Source organism: Schistocerca americana, chromosome 10, assembly GCF_021461395.2.
Source record: "Schistocerca americana isolate TAMUIC-IGC-003095 chromosome 10, iqSchAmer2.1, whole genome shotgun sequence".
NCBI classification, from domain to species: domain Eukaryota; kingdom Metazoa; phylum Arthropoda; class Insecta; order Orthoptera; family Acrididae; genus Schistocerca; species Schistocerca americana.
Genome location: NC_060128.1, coordinates 55,419,223 through 55,440,647, shown reverse-complemented (window position 1 = coordinate 55,440,647; position 21,425 = coordinate 55,419,223). Strand labels below are relative to the sequence as shown.

Below are 21,425 nucleotides of genomic sequence, written 5' to 3'. Positions count from 1 at the left end.
GCTAGCTCGACAGAAATTCTGCATAGAATCTGATAGAAATGCCATTGGAGCGTAGTGCTTTGTTCAGTTTTAGCGATTTCAATCAATTTTTTTTTAAATTTTACTGCTATTTTTAGTTCAAAAGCTATTCTGATGAAAACAGATTGCTCATCATCAAGTAAACTGTCTTGTCTACAATCTTTCCTTACCTAAATTAATAAACGAGGTCATAGTTTTTAGCAGCACTTTTTTCTTGTTGCAGGAAGTTAACACAACAGCGAAAGCACCAAGATGGCAGACTTCAGGAAGAAGAAGCTGATGTACGTCTTCAGCGTATTCTTTGGTGAGTCAGCTGGTCTAAACTGGCTTTTACACATAAAAATGAAACTACAGTTTGCGTTGTTACGCCATTGTAGATATAACTGAAAATTACAAAACGACAAATTTTCCGATTTCTACACCTAATTTTTCTCCTTCGTCGTATCACATATTCCATTTGTAGACCGGCTATGCCTCCACATTCTGAACAGACACTATCAATAGTTGTGCGTAATATAATTACCAACTCTGCCTCAATGGCCCATCTGTTGCGCTCGTATTTGTTGAAACTCTGAAAGTATATCTCTGTTGTTAATTAAATCTGATTCCACACATACAGCGAGTTTTACTGATTCTGATTTTGGAATTTTCATTGCGTTAATCACTTTGTCTTCATCCACTATTGAATGCGACCTATATTTCTCTTCCTTGTTGTACTTTTTCTTGTGGGTTTTGTAGCGAAATACAGTATTTAATTCCTATTCCAGCCATAGCAACAATTCGCCTGCTCCAGTTTTCCTAAAAATTGAAATTAAATCACTGAACCGTGAATTTACTTTCAAAACCTTTTCTTAAGAATTTACTTTATTTACTAGCGATTCATCAAGAACATTAACACATTTAATCACACTATGTGAGCGTGGAAGTAGTTGCCAGTGGGTAACTGATGAAAACAAATTAAATTTCTGTCAACAAATGGAAATTTTATTCCTAAAAGCTCTTTTTTTTTTAACAGATTTAAAATTATAATCCGAAAGCACCCTCTAAATATCAAGTTACAATTCATTCAGAGGCAGAAAGAACCAATTTTGACAGTATGAGCTTTCGAGCTGAGAACCTTGCCGTTCCCTTCTGACACGGCCGTAGTTACGACCGCTCACAACAACCTCTGAAAGACTACACTGGTGCAAATCTGCAATACACCAGATTACTTTAAACTAAAAATTTTAAGAACTCACACAAGCACATAAACCACGCACGCCGTAGGAGGGATGGAAATCGTACAAAGCACTAACATTAAATAAATTAACTTGCCACCGAAGGTGCGACTTGATCTTAAAAAAAAAAAAAAAAACTCTTACGGCGGACGGATGGCAACTTTATATACTAAAATGACCATTTAAATAAAAACCCATGAACTGCAGTCTTACATAAAATATAAAAACATGCTCTACATTACACATATACCGCCTCTCAAGATGATAGGCAAGATAAAAACATATTTCAGGAATTCGGCCGTTACACTTCAAGGAATGAATTCGTTAACACCGAATCCGACAAACATGACAGAGGCAGCTATTAACGTACGGCAGACAGACACTAACTGCCTAACAAATGCGGACGGGAGACAGACGAGCAAGCTGGGGACGAGAGACTGACAAAGAAAACAAGTAGAATGTAACAAGTAAATGAAACAACATATCACCAATCACTTAACTTCAAATAAACAGCGATTTCTGGAGAAGATCTGGCGCAGCACCCCCAAATCGCTCTCCCGAACCGTCCGCTGCCAGCCGCTTCAACGGACGCAGGAAGGCGCGCCGATCTCCCGTCTCACGGCGTGGCAGCTCGCACCGGCCAGACCGACGTCGTGGTTTCACTCCTGCTGCTCTCGTGTCGGCCGCGAAGCCACTACCCCTCGCTATACGGCGCGGCCCACTGGACTCACGTGGCGACCTCACATGCGCCGACGCTCAAGGCGGACAAGTCATCTCGTGTCTCAGTGCGGGACGGACCGACCAACCGATCGATCCAACCGCCAATGACCATCGCCTGAGCCGACTCGAGCAGACTGGCGGCCTAACACATACTGGAACTCCGGACGACAGTCAGATACTGACTGCCGTACAAATGCGAACGAGAGACAGTCCAGCAACCGGTGACGAGTGACTGACCCAGACTCACTCCAACTGACCAACTGCTGAGCTCTTTTTTTTCTTCAAAACAGCAATTTTTACCACGGCACAATCACATCTTCAACTTTTTATGTAATATTCTCAGAAATATAGGGCAACCTTGTACCTGCTTCACTCTTTACTGGTATCTACAGAAGTGCGTAATATTTATCTTGCACGATGTAATCTCAGGATACGTTTTGAACAGCATTACTGCGTGACGAATGACCGTTGTACAGCACAATCAAAGTATCACTTTTATGAAACCCCGTAACTGCGTACCATACGCAGGACTTTGAAATTTAGTTCAGAGGTGCCTACAGCATTCCTCTGCAATGAAATTACCATGAAATCGAGACCTTTAGATGCTTACACGCGTTGATAAATATGGATGGGGACAGTTGTAAACGTGTGCCCCAAGCGGGACTCGAACCCGGTATCTTCTGATTACATAGCAGACGCTCTAACCGACTGACCCATCGAGGAAAGAAAGGAGAGTGCGACTACAGGGACGTATCTGTCGCACGCTGCCCATGAGACCCATATTTTCAACTTACTGTCCACGCACTACATTTGTAGTGCCCCTGCCCACTATATTCAACACTCGCGGCAGTCTTCCCGTAAGAGTTTGAGCAATGTGAGTGCATCAGCACTGAAGAAGATCATTGGACAGTAAGCCTTATCTATATCAAGATGGTATGTGTTCTTTCGGACGTGTCCAAAACAACAGACACCGTCTTCACACTCCTCTGCGATGGTGCAACAGCGCGGCGCCCTGTGACGTCATCCTGGGGCACGGTGACGTTTCAAACAGCCAGGTCTGTCTGTCTACACGTGCTTCTGAGAAGGAGGTCAGAGCTCAGAAGTTCGTGTGACGTGTAAGGTGGGTGAATGACGTCACAGTGGCACCAGATGTCACCTCAGTTCCGCCTAACGCCACGATGGACGGGGCACCCGACGGAAAGGTCGTCAGAGCCCCTCTCACCCACATTTCACGCCTTCTCTTGACGCATCTGGGATGGAGGTCAGAGCCGCGACGCCAAGCGTCGAAGCAGCGCAGTTTTCTCAGGGGTGGACGAGGACACACTGCCGCTCACAATCGCCCCGAAAAGAAGCCAGAGGGGGCGTTAACTGAGCTAGTCAAAACACCCACCCCTTTCCTTGGGACGTTGACTCTCAGCCATTACGCGATCAAAAACAATTTTGGCAGTGTGATGAGAACCTTTGACTGTGCTGGTTGGCACCCCCTCCCCCTCCCCCCCCCCCCCCCCCCCCGACGATTCGACCCTTCTCTAAGGCTATTGTGGGGCTGCATTCCTATTTACGTGTAGTCCAGCGTAACCGCAATTTTGCTCTCGTGTATACGTTGTGTACAGCGTGGAACCACCAGGGACCGTTCAAAACAATTCGACCAAATTTGTACGTGATCCAAAGCAGAAAAGAATTCTAATGCTTTTTCTGCTCTCGTGTTTTGCGCCCTCCTGTAGCGCGATCACAGAAGGGGGGAGGGCGAGCGACGCGTGACACATGCGTGTGTAAGATGGCAAAAGGTGCCTCTGAGAACCCCCAGTTAAGCAACACCCTCGGTGCAACCCGCCCACCGTTGATGGAAATTTTAAAAATGTACCTGTACAGTGACAAACTGTGAAGCAGCCAGAGAAAGTGGTACACCTGCCTAATATCGTTTAGGGCCCCCGCACGCACGCAGAAGTGCCGCAACACGATGTGGGAATGGAATCGACTAATGTCTGAAGTAGTACTGGAGGGAACTGACACCATGAATCCTGCAGCCCTGTCCGTAAATCCGTACGATGGATCTCTTCTGAACACCACGTTGCGAGGCATTCCAGATCTGCTCAATAATGTTCATGTCTGGGCAGCTTGGTGGGCAGCGGTAGTGTTTAAACTTAGAAGAGTGTTCCGGAGCCACTCTGTAGCAATTCTGGACGTGTGGGGTGTGACATTGTACTGCTGGAATTGCCCGTGGGAATGCACAATGGGCATAAATGGATGCAGTTGATGACACAGGATATACGTGTCACCTGTGAGAGTCGTATACCACTCCAACTGCACACGCCCCACATCACTCCGTCAGCTTGAACAGTGCCCTGCCGACATGCAGGGTCCAGGGACTCGTGAGGTTGTCTCCATACCCGTACACGTCCATCCGCTCGATACAAACTGGAACGAGACACGTCGGACCAGGCAACGTGTTTCCAGTCATCGGCAGCCCAGCGTCGGTGCTGACGGGCCCAGGCGCGGCGTAAAACTTCGTGTCGTGCAGTCATCGAGGGTACACGAATGGGCCTTCGGCTCCGAAAGGCCATGTCCGTGACGTTTGGTCGAATGGTTCGGACGCTGTCACTTAATGATGACCCAGCATTGAAATCTGCTGCAATTTGCAGAAGGGCTGCACTCCTATCTCGTTGAACGATTCTCTTGAGTCCCATTCTTGGAGGATCTCCTTTCCGACCGCAGCGATGTCGGAGATTTGATATTTTATGGGATTCCTAATACTCACGGTACGCTACCTGGAAGATGCTGTGTCCCATCGCTCCTGCACAGACTGTAACACCACGTTCAAACTCACTGAAATCTTGATAAAGTCCCGTTGTAGCAGCAGTAACCGATCTAACAACTGCACCAGACACTTGTTGTCCTATATAGGCGTTGCCGACCGCAGCGCCATATTCTGCCTCTTTATTTGAATACGCATACCTGTGCCAATTTCTGTGGTGCTTCAGTGTACAGGCAGTAAGCCCTTGGAGGCAAGCAGGCAGCCTTTCGACATCACTCTTGACTGCAGATGCCTACCTGCAGACGTCTAGCACTACAGACAGTTTGTCCCTGTAAAGGTACATTTTCAAAATTTCCAACGACGGTGGAATGGGAGGACTGCCCTTAGGGTGTTGCATAACTGGGGGTGTTACAGGGACCTCTTCTCGTCTTACACGCCCATCTGTACACGTCAAGCCCAATCGACGGAAGAGAAGACAGCTAAAAACAGGGTTGTTGTTGTTGTTGTTGTGGTCTTCAGTCCTGAGACTGGTTTGATGCAGCTCTCCATGCTACTCTATCCTGTGCAAGCTGCTTCATCTCTCAGTACCTACTGCAGCCTACATCCTTCTGAATCAGATTAGTGTATTCATCTCTTGGTCTCCCTCTACAATTTTAACCCTCCACGGTGCCCTCCAATGCTAAATTTGTGATCCCTTGATGCCTCAGAACATGTCCTACCAACCCACCCCTTCTTCTTGTCAAGTTGTGCCACAAATTCCTCTTCTCCCCATTTCTATTCAATACCTCCTCATTAGTTATGTGATCTACCCATCTAATCTTCAGCATTCTTCTGTAGCACCACATTTCGTAAGCTTCTATTCTCTTCGTGCCCAAACTATTTATCGTCCATATTTCACTTCCATATATGGCTACACTCCATACAAATACTTTCAGAAACGACTTCCTCACACTTAAATCTATTCTCGATGTTAACAAATTTCTCTTCTTCAGAAACACTTTCCTTCCCATTGCCAGTCTACATTTTATATCTTCTCTACTTCGACCATCATCAGTTATTTTGCTCCCCAAATAGCAAAACTCCTTTACTATTTTAAGCGCTCATTTCCTAATCTGATTCCCTCAGCATCATCCGACTTCATTCGACTACTTTCCATTATCCTCGTTTCGCTTTCGTTGATGTTCATCTTATACCCTCCTTTCAAAACACTATCTATTCCCTTCAACTGCTATTCCAAGTCCTTTGCTGTCTCTGACAGAATTACAATGTCATCGGCGAACCTCAAAGTTTTTATTTCTTCTCCATGGATTTTAACTCCTACTCCGAATTTTTCTTTTGTTCCCTTCACTGCTTGCTCAATATACGGATTGAATAACATCGGGGAGCGGCTACAACCCTGTCTCACTCCCTTCCCAACCACTGCTTCCCTTTCATGTCCGTCGATTCATAACTGCCATCTGGTTTCTGTACAAATTGTAAATAGCCTTTCGCTCCCTGTATTTTACTCCTACCACCTTCAGAATTTGAAAGAGAGTATTCCACTCAACATTGTGAAAGGCTTTCTCTAAGTCTACAAATGCTAGAAACGTAGGTTTGCGTTTCCTTAATCTAGCTTCTAAGATAAGTCGTAGGGTCAGTATATATATTAATAAATCAGTACTTAAACAAGAAAGCTGAAACCGGCAGTATATTTACATTGTGGAGCCAATATATTTATATGCCAGTCCGTCGATATTTTCTACTCCGATTTGTGGATGTATCGATACTTTCTCTACTGATCGAGTGGCGAGAGTGGTTAAATTGAACATCGATGTGTCGGATTACCGGTATTTTGAAGAACACGAACAGTGCTAGTGTGTGCAACACGTGAGATGTGGTGGGCAGCCGCTCGGTCAGAGGCACCGTGTCACGGCTGCGCGGTCCCTCCCGCCGGAGGTTCGAGTCCTCCTCCGGGCACGTAGGAGTTCACACGCGATGGACGTCGGCGACCCGGCACGGTGGGCCGCGTGTGTGCGGCTCTCGCAGCAGGTGCCGTGTTTACCGCGCGGTAAACGCCGGCAGGTGGCGACCTCCTCCTGAAAGCCGGCCCGATGATTTACGCCCGCCCGCGCCGACGCGCCCGGGGGCTCATAAGGCAAACAGCGCCGCTGGCGAGGCGGCTGGGGGTGGCAGCCTCCAGGCACCGCGGCCTGTTTGGATGGCGGGCCGGGCCGTTCGGTGGGCGGCAGCTGTAACAGGCCGGCCGCTGCCGCTCTGCGGAGCCGCTGGCTGGTAGCGCAGGCGGCGGGCAGGTGTACCTTCCACCAGAACTCGTGAAGCCCTGCCGTGACGCCATTCTCGCCTCCATCGTTGGTTACGGATCCGGAGTCCGGGCGCACTGGCTTACGAGGGTCGTGCCTGCTGTGGCCATGAGGACGGTGCAGCGCAACATGCTTCTACGCTCCATTGGAGCATACACAGCATCTCCGGGAGGGGCACTACTAACACTCGTGGGGGTGTGTCCCCTGGACATCAAAATCCGGCAACAGGCGGCCTGGTATAGGGGAAAAAAGGGGAGATATAGAAAAAGAGCATTTTGGGGGTGCGGAGGGGGGATAAATTTGCAATTAAAAGAAGAGGAGAAGAGCTATGTCAAGAACTCTGGGACAAACAGGCAGAAGGACTTGCCAACTCTCCCAAACATCAAAGAACGTCTCCAACTCTCGCATTTCTAACCGAGTAAGGGACTGCCGCACTTCCTCACAGGTTATGGACCGTACCCGGCATCTCTCTGCCCTGTCTTCGCTGACGCAGCCAGCGACCTAAGAAACCAGCTACCAAACAATGACCACATTCAGCATAATAAACCAGTCCTACAAGAGAGTGCAAGAATTCAAATACTTAGGGGCACTTTTCACTGAGAACTCGTCATGTGAATCTCAATGTGCTGCGAATACATAGAAAGAAAGATCCCATATCATTTAGCTACAATATAACAGGTCAGCAACTGGAAGCATTTAATTCCATAAATTATCTGGGAGTACGCATTAGAAGTGATTTAAAATGGAATGATCATATAAAGTTGATCGTCGGTAAAGCAGATGTCAGACTGAGAATCATTGGAAGAATCCTAAGGAAATGCATTCCGAAAACAAAGGAAGTATGTTACAGTACGCTTGTTCGCCCACTGCTCGAATACTGCTCAGCAGTGTGGGATCCCTACCAGATAGGGTTGATAGAAGAGATAGAGAAGATCCAACGGAGAGCAGCGCGCTACGTTACAGGATCATTTAGTAATCGCGAAAGTGGAAGACTCTGCAGGAGAGACGCCCAGTAGCTCGGTACGGACTTTCGTTGAAGTTTCGAGAACATACCTTCACCGAGGAGTCAAGCAGTATATTGCTCCCTCCTACGTATACCTCGCGAAGAGACCGTGAGGATAAAATCAGAGAGATTAGAGCCCACACAGAGGCATACCGACAATCCTTTTTTTCACGAACGATACGAGACAGGAATAGAAGGGAGAACCCTCCGCCACACACCGTCAGGTGGCTTGCGGAGTATCGATGTAGATGAAGCAGAGATCAATGCCAGAATACAAGCAGGAAACCGATCTTACCACAGCCTAGCACAACTGCTTCGGTCCAAATATCTCTCCAGACAGTTCAAGATTCGACTGTACAAAACCCTGGTCCAGCCTGTTGTTCTATATGGCTGTGAGACATGGAGTATCCGGAAACAGGACTTCCATAAGCTCCTCGTTTTTGAGAGAAAAGTGCTTCGGAAGATCTTCGGTATGGTTCTGGATGCAGATACAGGGGAATGGAGGATCAGATACAACCGAGAGCTCGAGGAACTAGGCCGGCCGAAGTGGCCGTGCGGTTAAAGGCGCTGCAGTCTGGAACCGCAAGACCGCTATGGTCGCAGGTTCGAATCCTGCCTCGGGCATGGATGTTTGTGATGTCCTTAGGTTAGTTAGGTTTAACTAGTTCTAAGTTCTAGGGGACTAATGACCTCAGCAGTTGAGTCCCATAGTGCTCAGAGCCATTTGAACCATTTTTTCGAGGAACTATACCGGCAGCCCAACATAGCAGGAACTGTCAAAGCCAAACGAATGCAGTGGGCCGGCCATGTGGCCCGGATGGAGGGTCACAGATGGCCTCGGAAGCTCCTGGATTTCACACCTACAGGAAAGAGACCGCCAGGGAGACCCGAGAAGCGTCGGAGGGATGGACTCCATGAAGATTTAAACCAAGTGTCAATAGATGTGAACGGATGGCGGATAGCAGCAATGGAGAGAATCCAGTGGAGGAGGAAACTTGTAGATGCGTGCGGTCCACTGGGCCTGATCACCTAGTAGTAGTAGTAGTAGTAGTAGTAGTGTCTAGTTCACGATGTAATCGTACAAACTGTCAACCAGGTGTCCGTAAGATGGTGTTCTGCACGGAACTTGGCATTCCGGTCAACGGACACCCACGCCAACGATGGCGTCAGGGCGTGTATCAGACGAGCCAGTGTTTGTGTTGGCCAGGTAGCCCCACATCCTCAGTCGCGGTCACAGAGAAGACGCCTACCAGACACTCTGCACTGGGGGCCACAGGAAGAATGGACGCAGGGCAGAAGCAAACTGACGTGGCCCGACGGATTATCTCGAATCGTTCTGTCGATTCTCGGCCTTTTCCGCAGTTGGTAAACGGTCCATTTTAACAGGGGTAATGTATCACGAAGCAATCAAATACCGTCCGCACTGGCGGAATGTTACGTGATACCACGTACTTATACGTTTGTGACTATACAGCGCCATCTATCACAAAGCAAAAAAAAGAGGTCCAACTAAAACATTCGTATTTCTTTACGTATTACACGATTATGTAATAAAATATTTGGGTTCCTATTTAAAAAAAAAAAAACAGCTGATATCCGTTTGACCTACGGCAGCGCCATCTAGCGGGCCAACCATTGCGCCATCTGGTTTCCCCCTTCAAGCTAGACGAGTTTCGTTCTTTGTAGTTCTTTCGTTTGATGCTTATTTCGTGAGATATTTGGCCCGGTCACTGTCAGTGGACCACCCTGTATATCTGTGTTTGAGTACGCACGGGTATAGAAGTTTCTTTGGCGCTTCAGTGTGGTCTGGGTATTTGCGCGCGCTGAGTTACGCTACAGTTTGCAACTGTAGCACTTGTGGTCAACCTTTAACGTAAAATTATACCTGTTAATGAATAATCAAAATATCCACGGGTGTGCTGCCGGTCTATAGTGTCCAACGGGCACAATATTTCGGCGAACATACATGTCGCCATCATCAGGTGAACTGACGGACTGAGCTCCTGTGAACGTGCCGGCACGGAGATCCGTACGCTAAGGCTGCTCAGAGGGAACTGGGTTCGGTCGCCTGCCTGCATTCATCTAATACTTTCCCCTCTTTGGGGAAGTGTCAGGGGGAGTTTGTAGCCTTTTGGCTTTTACTCCCCTGTGTACATGTGTGTGTGATTTTTCTATATATTTTTGGTGCCTGTGATATGTGATGAATTGTTGTGTGTGTATCTGGGACTTGCCTGAGGTAGGCGAGATGATTGGTGATATATGGGAAGGAACTGGATTAGGGATTGGGTATTGGGATTTTTCTCTTCGACTTAATCGTCGAAGATCGTCATAGGGCGCTTGTGTTTATCGCGGGACATGTCATACCGACCAAGGGAGTGGATGAGTGCATTTCCGGATCTGGAAGTACCTTCATAGAAGGCCCTTGCCAGATCCTGGAAACGCTCTCTCAGGAGTGGGATTTCGGCTGCGGCGTGCAGGTCGTCTGTGGGGAATCCGAGAGGTAGGCGCAGTGCCCTTCTGAGGGCGCGGTTTTGCAGCCTCTGGAGTTTGTCCAGGTGCTGCTTTGCCGCGTATCCCCAGACAGGGCACGCATACTCCATTACTCGCCGGATCAGGGCCTGGTAAACGTTTACTGCTACTGGGCAGGGAAGGGAGCTGTTTGTGTTCAGGATAGGGTATAGGATGGACATTCTGGCGCAGACCTTCCTGTGGACCTCGTCTATGTGGGGTTTCCACGTAAGACGAGAGTCCAAGGTTACGCCAAGGTACTTGGCGGTTCTGCGCCAGGGGAGTTGGGTTCCATTTAGGTGGAGGTGGAGGGGGGGACGTTGAGGAGGTTCGCGCCTTCCGAGCCTGCGGGTAATCAGCATTGCCTGCGTCTTCTCCGAGTTGATGGTGATGCGCCAGCGACGGGCCCAGGTTTCTGTGTCATCTAAAGCCCTTTGTAGCCTACGAATGACCAGGTCCTTGTTCGCATTTCTCGTGTAAAAGGCTGTGTCATCTGCGTACTGCGCGGTGTGCACCAGGGGGGCCGTTGGAGTGTCCGCAGTGTACAAGCTGTACAATACGGGCCCCAGGACCGATCCCTGTGGCAGACCGGCACGAATACGCCTTCTGGTGGAGGTGGCAGTTTCCACTTTGACGGAGAAAGTCCTATTCGTGAGGTAGCTCTTGATTAGCTGAACTATGCTCCCTGGAAACCCTTGTGAGTACAACTTGTAGAGTAGCCCTCTATGCCATACTGAATCAAAGGCTTTGGCTACGTCTAGTAGCACTATCCCGCAGTAGCCTCTGTGGTTGAAGCCCTCTGTGGCTGCTTCAACCATTCTCATGACCTGTTGTGGGGCAGAGTGGTTCTGCCGGAATCCAAATTGGAAATCCGGCAGAATTTGCTCTCTGGTAATATGTTCTTGTATGGGTTTTAGCAGGAGGCGCTCATAGATCTTGCTGAGTGTTGGCAAGAGGCTAATCGGCCTGTAGTGCTGCGGGAATAGAGGGTCTTTTCCTGGTTTGTGTATCGCGACCACTTCCGCATGTTTCCAGCAAGCTGGGAACTCACGGGAACGAGTAATCTCGTTGAGGACGTTCGCGAGGTGTGTGATCGCTGTGGGTGGGAGTTTTTTGACTAACTGGTTTGTGACACTGTCGTGCCCTGGCGCCTTTTTTGTAGGGAGGGACCTGATTACTCTTGCCACGTCCTCGGGGGCAAAATGTATGGGTTCGTCCTCTGGGTCCTCCTCAGCATTGAGGAAGACAGCCAGTTGACGACTGACTACCTCTTCATGCTCTTCATCCTGGGCTTCTGCCGTTTGAAACTGCTTCTCGAAAGAGTCGGCGAGGGCGTTGGCCTTCTCAGCATTGCTGTAGACCAGTCCCCGCTCGCCGTGCAGTGGCGGCATCCTAGCGCGTCTTTTTGTGAATTGTTTGGTTGCTTGCCAAAGTGTATGATCGTCTACTTTGAGAGCTGTGAGGCGGTTTTGCCATTGCTGGTTTCTGTGCTCATTGAGCGCTACCTTCAGTTCTCTCTGTAGACGATTGAGCAGCCTCCTGGTGGCCTGATTTCTGGTGATCTTCCACTCTTTTGCCACTCTGTTCTTGTGACGGATTTGAGCTAGTAAGTGTTCCGGGAGCTGTATTTGCGGTGGAGGGCCATCCCTTTGTGGTGGGGTGGCCTCTTCCGCTGCCTGCAAGATGGTGCCTGTCAAGTCTAGTAGCGCTTGATCTACTGTTTCGGCAGTAGGTGGCGGAGCGCGAGCGATATCAGAGGCGACAGTTTCTTGGTATAGCTCCCAGTCTGTGCGTTTGTAAGACGTCTGGTACCGTGGGAGTGCTACCCATTCTCCCACCGACTTCTAGAATCACTGGGTTGTGGTCGGAGGACATTCTGTTGATTGTCCTTGCGGTCACAAATCCTGCGATCCTCCTAGTGAGTGCTATGTCTAACACATCGGGCCTGCTTCCGTTTTTCGGAAAATGTGTGGGCTCGACTGGACCCCATGTTTCGAAGTGGTGGGCGCGCGCTAGTTGTTGCAGTTTGGCGCCTGCTCTGGAGGTTACTCTAGAATTCCAGTCAGGGTGTTTGGCATTGAAGTCTCCCCCTATTACGAGTTTGCCTTCAATTTGCCCTAGAGCAGCTATGTCTCCCTCATCTATCTGGTCATGTGGGGGTCGGTAGACTGCAACAATTGTTAGGGGTCCAGTGGCAGTGGTTACTTCCACCGCCACTGCTTCGATTTTGTTCGTAGCTGGTAAGAATACCTGGTGGTGGGGGATCCCTCTTTTTACATATATGGCCACTCCTCCGCCTTGGGTTGACCTGTCTTTACGGTAGCTAATGTAGTCGGGAACTGTCGCTTTTACTCCCGGTTTTAGGTGGGTTTCCCCCATCATGCATATGTCGATGGAGAACTCCTTCATGAGTTCTCTGAACTCGACCTCTTGATTGACAATGCCGTCTGCGTTAAAGACGCACATTGTCAGGCCTTGGATGTTTGGTCGTCTATCCATGATGGGGTTTTGATGCTACTGAGGAAGTCGCAGAGGGGAGCGACTGCTGGACTGTTGCCTGAAGGGCAGCGAGGATCTGCGTGTTCTGCTTCTGGGCTTCCCTGAATTCCTTCATCATTTCCATGACGAGGTTCATGGTCTGCACCATTACGCCTAACAACTGATCCATGGGGGGGAAGTGTGTCTGGGGTTTCCTAGGGCCTTCTCCGTCAAGGTGGACCTGGTCGTTTTTGCTGTGTATTTCCCGGTGTTGTTCTTGTGTTGGTGTCTGGTGTTGTGGTGGTTGGGCAATGCTTTCATGGTTCCTCGGGGGAGAAACCACTTCTGCATATGTTGCCCTGGGTGTGTCTGGCCTTGGTTTTACCCAGGCCTTGTCTGTGTGTGTTGTCGTGTTTTGGTTTCTTGTGTGTCTGGATGGGTTCGTGGAGTTTTCTTTTCGTGTGTGGGGGGCGGCCTTTGCGCCCTTTGCCTGCTGTGTGTGTCTTTTATGGACCTCGCAACCTTGGTAACCCGCTGTGTGGTTTTTGCCACACAGCGCGCACCTTATTTGCGGGTCCGTGTGTTTCATGTTGCAAGTTCTTGTGTCATGGGCCTCGGCGCATTTTCTGCACCTCACTGCCATGGAGCAGTGTGCCGCAATGTGGTTGAGGCCCTGACATCTGAAGCACTGCACCGTCTTGTTTTTGCGGCGCAGTGGTTCAGTGGTCACAGGGACCGCCAGGATCATATTAATGTCCCTTTTGTTTTGTGGGACGTCCGGCAGTGTCACCTGATACAGGGGCCATTTGCTCCCTATGTTTCCCATCTGTTGGACCGCCTTGACGACGTACCCCTGGGCATTCAGGTTTGTTTTGATCGCCTGGGGGGCCACTCGTCTTGGTAGGTCCCTGATGACTATGTTTTTATTGCGTGTTTTTGTTGTGGGGAAAGTGTAGTGGGGTATGTTTTTGCTGTTCAGAAGTGTTTTTATTGTGGTGTAGTGCTCGAGTGTGAGTAATGTAATTTTTATTTTGTCACCACCAGCAGGTTTTGCCTTGAAATTGCCTCCCCCGATTGCTGTTTTTAACATTTCGTAGAGTTCCTCGTAGTTCTGAGTGAACTCCGCGACGATCGGAGGGAGGTGGTGGGTGACCTGGTTTTGTGTTTGTGTTGTTGTGTCATGTGGTGTCTCTGGCTCATCGGCCACCGCCTGGAACCTGTTCGGGGTGGGTTCCACTCCCCGGGCCGGCGGGAGCCTCGGCTGGCGAAAGGTTTTCCTCGCCAGCACGAAACCATCCGAATCCTGCCCGTTTATGCGGTTCCCTTCCAGTGCCGGTGTTTCCTGGTCCCCTCCTAGGACGACGACAGGTGCTGTCGGGGGCACTGGCTCCTCAGAGGGTGTGGAAGTGGTTGGGATGGGGGTGGTGGAGTGCTTTTTCCCCTTGGAGTGCTTCTCCTTCTTGTCCTTCCTTACACGCCTTTGTTTGGATGTGGTGGACTTGAGTGGGGGGGATTTGAGGAACTGGGATCGGGTAGGGGGTTGGGTGGCAGTTGCGGGTTTGGGGAGGATCTTAGTCGGTTGACTGGGCTTCTGCTTGTCATTTAGGCTGCGGATATGTTCAGCAAGGAGGCCACAGCCGTTGGCAAGCAGGAGAGGGCGGAGGAGAGGGGAGGGAGGGGCGGGATCGCAAGTCCTGACGATGTATTTGTCTGTCTGCGTTTTATGTAGTTTTGCCATGTCGGTAGCGGAAAGGGGGCTTGCTGCCAGGTTATTGTCAGTTACCACTTTTGTTGTCACCGTTGGGTTTTCCGGTGGCATTGCTGACCCTACTATGACGATGGCAGACGCGGAGTTCTGAACGGGGGCGGCGGAAAACATTTCTGTGGTTCCGCGGCCCGCTTCCAGGTCCTGGCCTACATTTTCCCTGTTCTTGGGGGGGGGCAGAGACTGACTCTGCGGCAGCCGAGGTGCTAGAGATGGCCGGCCGCGCGGCCCGCGGCAACAAGAAAGCGCGCCTCGTGTCGTCGGCGGAAAGAGACCGCCGCGACCCCAAGGCGACACCCAAGCTCGGCATTCCACAACGGCGAGAAGACACGACAACTTTGCCAGGCGACGCCATGCAAATGTTTTTCCCAGTGCCGTCCGTGCTAAGACCTAGGCGCAAGTGCCCGTCAATGTTTTAATAAAAACAGAGCCGGAGAACACTTCTGTTTTTACTCCCGTGCAAGCGGGGGCCTATGGCTGACAGTACGCGAGTGAGAGGAGCGATGCTCAACCCTCGACTGCTACTCAGCGATTGGGTTAATCAAGAGTAAATCGAGCAAACGTATAGTTGTGACGACCACGGCGGACAGAGCCGTCACACCGACGTCATCTCAGACGCCGTCGCAATCTGTTCCACCGCGCGACCGTGCCGCGGGGCGCGGACGGCGGAGGGAGCGCGCCGCGGGCGGAGGGTATTTAAATCGGCCGCCGCCGCGTCCGAATCCAGTTCTCCCTGAGCAGCCATAGCGTACGGATCTCCGTGTCGGCACGTTTACAGGAGCTCAGTCCGTCAGTTCACCTGATGATGGCGACATGTATGATCGCCGAAATATTGTGCCCGTTGGACACTGTAGACCGGCAATACACCCGTGGATATTTTGATTAGTCCCTGTTTAGTCTGGAGTGTGATTCGCGACAGATTCGCATCTGGAGGGGATGTGGAACACATTGTGACCGATATCGAGGAGGATCTCTAATTGTCTGAGCAGGAATTATGTTGACCATTTCAACACCTGTTCATGAACTTGTTCAGCTGAATCCGCAAAGTTTAACTTGTTCAAATGTATGTGAATTCCTAAGGGACCAGACTCCTGAGATCATCGGTCCCTGGGCTTACTCACTACTTAATCTAACTTAAGATAACTTAAGCTAAGGACAATACACGCACCCATTCCTGAGGGAGGACTCGAACCTCCGGCGGGATGGGCCACGTAATCCGTGGTATGACAAGGTTTAACTGCTGACAGGTATCGTGACCAGATCTTGGGACCTCACGTGCGGTCGTAGCGAGTTGGTGTTGCGGGGGCGCGGTTCTTTCCGTCCCTTGACGACGAACCTGCACCTACCTGTGAACATTGTCTCAGCATATCATCAGTAGGGAAGCCGAGTGAAACCTACTGTACTTCGACGTGAACCAGGCTGCAATTAAAGTCACAATCTACGTTTCAGGAGAAAGTTTTCACACGAATTGAAAGGCTGGAAATTTTGTCCTCCATTGATATGTTCTAAAACTTAGGTGAACAAGTATCACTGCCAAGTCCGTGCTAGTCTTAACACAGTCACTCACAATCCCTTTGACTTACGTTAGCAAGTTTATGGTGTTGCATTTCCCGAAAACGTAATAGGTACAAAAATACTGAATGTTTTTGATTGATAATGCTCGCCAAATATTAAGTCTGTCGGTACCAAATGCAGTCACAGTTTTTAGCCACCGACCTGTTCAATACGCCACTCGGAATATATGTCTTTTCTCGTCACAAAATTCACTCAAAATTCAATTCCTACACGCCCATCGGAATAATTATGCTGTCACTTTACCACACTTTTTGATGTATGAAACACTCCTAGATCCGGCAACTTCTCGTTTCCATCGGAACTATTACTACACACGTCCCAACTGTTTCATGGCTAGGCTCCCACTCTTCTTTAGAATACTCCAAGTCTTCTCTACCAGCAGAGAAAGGCGCGCGAAGAATATTGCTTTGCCATTGGTCAGTTTACTCAACAGCCAACAGCAAAACTACGTTCTCCCGCGACAGTCCGCGCTTTTCATCAATAACCAATCGCGAAATAGTAAAACTAACGACTGTACTTTTTACCGACGTAATTATCTAATATGCTGTTTATGCATAAAGTTATTTAGTATTGTTGTTTATACCTGAATTAAGTTTCCATTTACCATAAACTTACTTTACAAATCTATTCTACAAAAATCCCCATTGTCCATATCCATACTTCTTCGAAATGTTCCCACACTAAATCCCACTACATAACTCGTTAAACAATTATCTTCATATTAACCTTAAACCACACTCACGCATCACTCATACTGCTAAAACACATTATGTCTTTTTGTATATGTAAAATGTTGTAAATAACACTTTGTGAAAGTACTAGAACAGTTTATGAAAACATTCTATTACTTTAGTGCACTCTAGTGGGCACAATGTAAACTAAAATCACAGTCCCCCTATCCAATACTGTCCTCTGTCGGCTGATACATGAACTACGTGCGCGTCCAGTCTCGCGTCACCATCTGTCGCTCTCCAGCTGTGAGGCACATCTCCCACTTGACCGCCTCCAGGGCAGCATGTTTTACGCGGCGCTACGCCTCAGTGTGGACCCAGACTTGGCACTGGTGCACGATAGCGCTCGAGCTCAGAGTTGACGGGTGGCTGGTGTTCTCTCGGAAACGGAAGGTATCGCACGCGTGGCGTGGTCCGATCGCTGGTGCCGCTTTGAATCCCACAGGGTCAGTGAGGGATAGACGGCAGACGGGCTGCGTCGCGCCAGCATCCACCAGCCGCTCTCCGAGGCTCGCGAGCAGCTGTGCAGGAAGGACGGCCGCTGCTGCCCCGACGTCAGACTGGTGACATCATTCGCAGCACGTTCCGTCGTTGTCGGGCCTTTACTGCTGCCGGACGCGGTCACAACACATACTGAGGACGTTAACCGGTTGTCGGAATCTATGTGCAAATCCGATAAGTTCGAAAAAAAAACGAAGAACATTCTTTTCTACCATCGCACAAAAACTCAGCATGTTTACGTTTCATTGTATCTGAAATACTTCCTCCGACTCAGAATGCCTCCGACTGCGAAAGCTGTTAATTCGCGTTCTTCCTGCCATAGGTGTGAAAGCGACTGAAATTCATCTTCAGATCAGTGAAGTGTATGCAGAAAACACTGCGAGTGGAAGTGGGTGAGAGGTTTTTAGCCGTACCAGTGTGCGTGATGAGCAACGGAATGGGTGACCTTGAGTCGTTACTGACGATTTGGAGCAGCAAGCTCACGACAAAGTGAGAGAGAACGCACGATTTACAACTTCGACGTTATGTTACGAGTTTCCTCAAGTATCAAGAAGCGTGCAGTTGTTGCCAAATCAGATGGCACAGTTCTACGAGGTTGGTATTCAAAAGCTGGTACGGCAAAGAAAAGTAGATTAAAGTGCAGACTTTCTTATAAAAATAAAATTATTTCGAACGGTACATACTTTTAAAAAATATCACGCCTCCTACATCAGATTATTTAGCATCGGATATTACTGATAAATAACCTGATACACCTAAGCACAAAAAAAAGAAAAGAAAGACGCTCCACGAAACGGACGAAAACCGGTAGACGCGATGTACGTATTGAAAGCTTTTATTAGTAAAACTTGTTATTATTACAGCAGGTGTCTTGATATGTGCAAAGCTTTGTCTCTCACAACATTATCGTCACCTGTACTTTTTCTCAAAAAATAGCTGCGCCATCTAGTACAACTTTAATATCGCTATCATAAGATCTCATATGTAGACGTACAACTAGTATTATCATCATGATTGGGTTGTCTGGATTGCGGCAGGTTTTGACTGCATAGCCCTCCATGCTTCTCTGCCTTCTGCGTTCCTCTTCATCTTTCGTACCCTCCTTGTGGCCTGCTGACATCACCCAGAATCTGGAACCTTCTTCTGCCCTTCTCTATCCTCTTTAGTTTCCTGTTTTTCACCGTCAGCATCCTCCGTTCTTCCCCACCTCTCCTCAGTACTTCTTCATTTCTGACTTTATCAGTCCAGCTGTTCTGCTCGATTCTATGCCATATTCACATTTCATAAGCTTCAATTCTCTTCTCATCCTGCTTTCTCAAAGTGCACGTTTCTGCTCCATGCAAGGCCACGCTCCATATTAAGCACTTAAGCAGTCTCTTCCTTAATTCCTTGTCTAAACAACTAGTTAGGAGTGTTCTCTGCTTTCGAAATGCCTCTTTCGCCAGAGCCATTCTCACTTTGATACCTTGTTGGCAATCCGTGTCTTCTTTAATCCAACTTCCCCAATTCTTGAATGCTCTTACCTCTTCTATGATTTCTGACCCCAACTTAATTTTCACTTTTCTTTTCTTTAGGCCTACGATCATGCTTTTGATTTTCTTTTTATTAATTTTCATGCCATATGCTGCACAGGCTCATTCAGGTCATTTAGCATTTGAGTCAGCTTCTCTTGATTTTCCGCGAGGATCGCCATGTCATCTGCAAATCTTATTCATTCAATTTTCCACTCACCTATCCTGACGCCCCAAGCAGCTCTCCAATACTTCCTCCAGATAGAAGTTAAATGGGATCGACGAGGGACAACGGCCCTGTCTAGCACCTCTCCCAATCTTGCTGTCTTCAGAGATCCCATTACCTATTCGTGCCCGAGCTTTCTGATGCCAAGCAAGATCGTAAGAGATGGAAAAGAGCCACCGTGGTACAACGACCGAGTTAGGAAACTGGTGCGGAAGCAAAGGGAACTTCACAGCAAACATAAACATAGCCAAAGCCTTGCAGAAAAACACAAATTACGCGAAGCGAAATATAGTGTGAGGAGGGCTATGCGAGAGGCGTTCAACGATTTCGAAAGTAAAGTTCTATGTACTGACTTGGCAGAAAATCCTAAGAAATTTTGGTCTTATGTCAAAGCGGTAGGTGGATCAAAACAAAATGTCCAGACACTCTGTGATCAAAATGGTACCGAAACAGAAGACTGCAGACTAAAGGCCGAAATACTAAATGTCTTTTTCCAAAGTTGTTTCACAGAGGAAGACTGCACTGTAGTTCCTTCTCTAGATTGTCGCAAAATGGTAGATTTCGAAATAGACGACAGAGGGATAGAGAAACAATTAAAATCGCTCAAAAGAGGAAAGGCCGCTGGACCTGATGGGATACCAGTTCGATTTTACACAGAGTACGCGAAGCAACTTGACCCCCTTCTTGCAGCGGTGTACCGTAGGTCTCTAGAAGAGCGTAGCGTTCCAAAGGATTGGAAAAGGGCACAGGTCATCCCCGTTCTCAAGAAGGGACGTCGAACAGATGTGCAGCACTATAGACCTATATCTCTAACGTCGATCAGTTGTAGAATTTTGGAACACGTATTATGTTCGAGTGTAATGAATTTTCTGGGAACTAGAAATCTACTCTGTAGAAATCGGCACGGGTTTCGAAAAAGACGATCGTGTGAAACCCAGCTCGCGCTATTCGTCCACGAGACTCAGAGGGCCATAGACACGGGTTCCCAGGTAGATGCCGTGTTTCTTGACTTCCGCAGGACGTTCGATACAGTTCCCCACAGTCGTTTAATGAACAAAGTAAGAGCACATGGACTATGAGACCAATTGTATGATTGGATTGAAGAGCTCCTAGATAACAGAACGCAGCATGTCATTCTCAATGGAGAGAAGTCTTCCGAAGTAAGAGTGATTTCAGGTGTGCCGCAGGGGAGTGTCGTAGGACCGTTGCTATTCACAATATACATAAATGACCTCGTGGATGACATCGGAAGTTCACTGAGGCTTTTTATGGATGATGCTGTGGTATATCTAGAGGTTGTAACAATGGAAAATTGTACTGAGATGCAGGAGGATCTGCAGCGAATTGGCGCACGGTGCAGGGAATGGCAATTGCAACTCAATGTAGACAGGTGTAATGTGCTGCGAATACATAGAATGATAGATCCCATATCATTTAGCTACAATATAGCAGGTCAGCAACCGGAAGCAGTGAATCCGGAAACAAAGGAAGTAGGTTACAGTACGCTTGTTCGCCCACTGCTTGAATACTGCTTACCAGTGTGGGATCCGTACCACATAGGGTTGATAGAAGAGATGCAGAAGATCCAACGGAGAGCAGCGCGCTTCGTTACAGGATCGTTTAGTAATCGTGAAAGCGTTACGGGGATGATAGATAAACTCCAGTGGAAGATTCTGCAGGAGAGCCGCTCAGTAGCTCGGTACGGACTTTCGTTGAAGTTTCGAGAACATACCTTCACCGAGGAGTCAAGCAGTATATTGCTCCCTCCTACGTATATCTCGCGAAGAGACAATGAGGATAAAATCAGAGAGATTAGAGCCCACACAGAGACATACCGACAATCCTTCTTTCCACGAACAATACGAGACTGGAATAGAAGGGAGAACCGATAGAGGTACTCAAGGTATCCTCCGCCACACACCGTCAGGTGGCTTGCGGAGTATGAATGTAGACGTAGGTAAGATTGCGATCAATCTTCTCTCTTTCCACTTTGCTGCCTTCTTTTTCAAGGTATCTAACAGCTTACCCCACTGCACTCTGTCAAAGGCTTTTTCGAGGTCTATGAAGACAGCATACACTTCTTTGCTTGCCCTTTTCTATGTATCTTTCGCCGATGG

The 21,425-nt window shown here is 48.6% G+C and overlaps 1 protein-coding gene across 1 annotated transcript in view; it reads left to right on the top strand.

Annotated features, from left to right (window-relative positions):
* Window positions 1-21,425, top strand: part of LOC124552490 (calexcitin-2-like) — a 427,884-nt gene that overhangs the window by 339,597 nt on the left and 66,862 nt on the right. Inside the window, exon 2 of the mRNA XM_047126772.1 lies at window positions 242-322. Coding sequence (XP_046982728.1) covers window positions 271-322 — 52 coding nt within the window. The 5' untranslated portion in view covers window positions 242-270. The remainder of the gene's footprint in view (window positions 1-241; window positions 323-21,425) is intronic.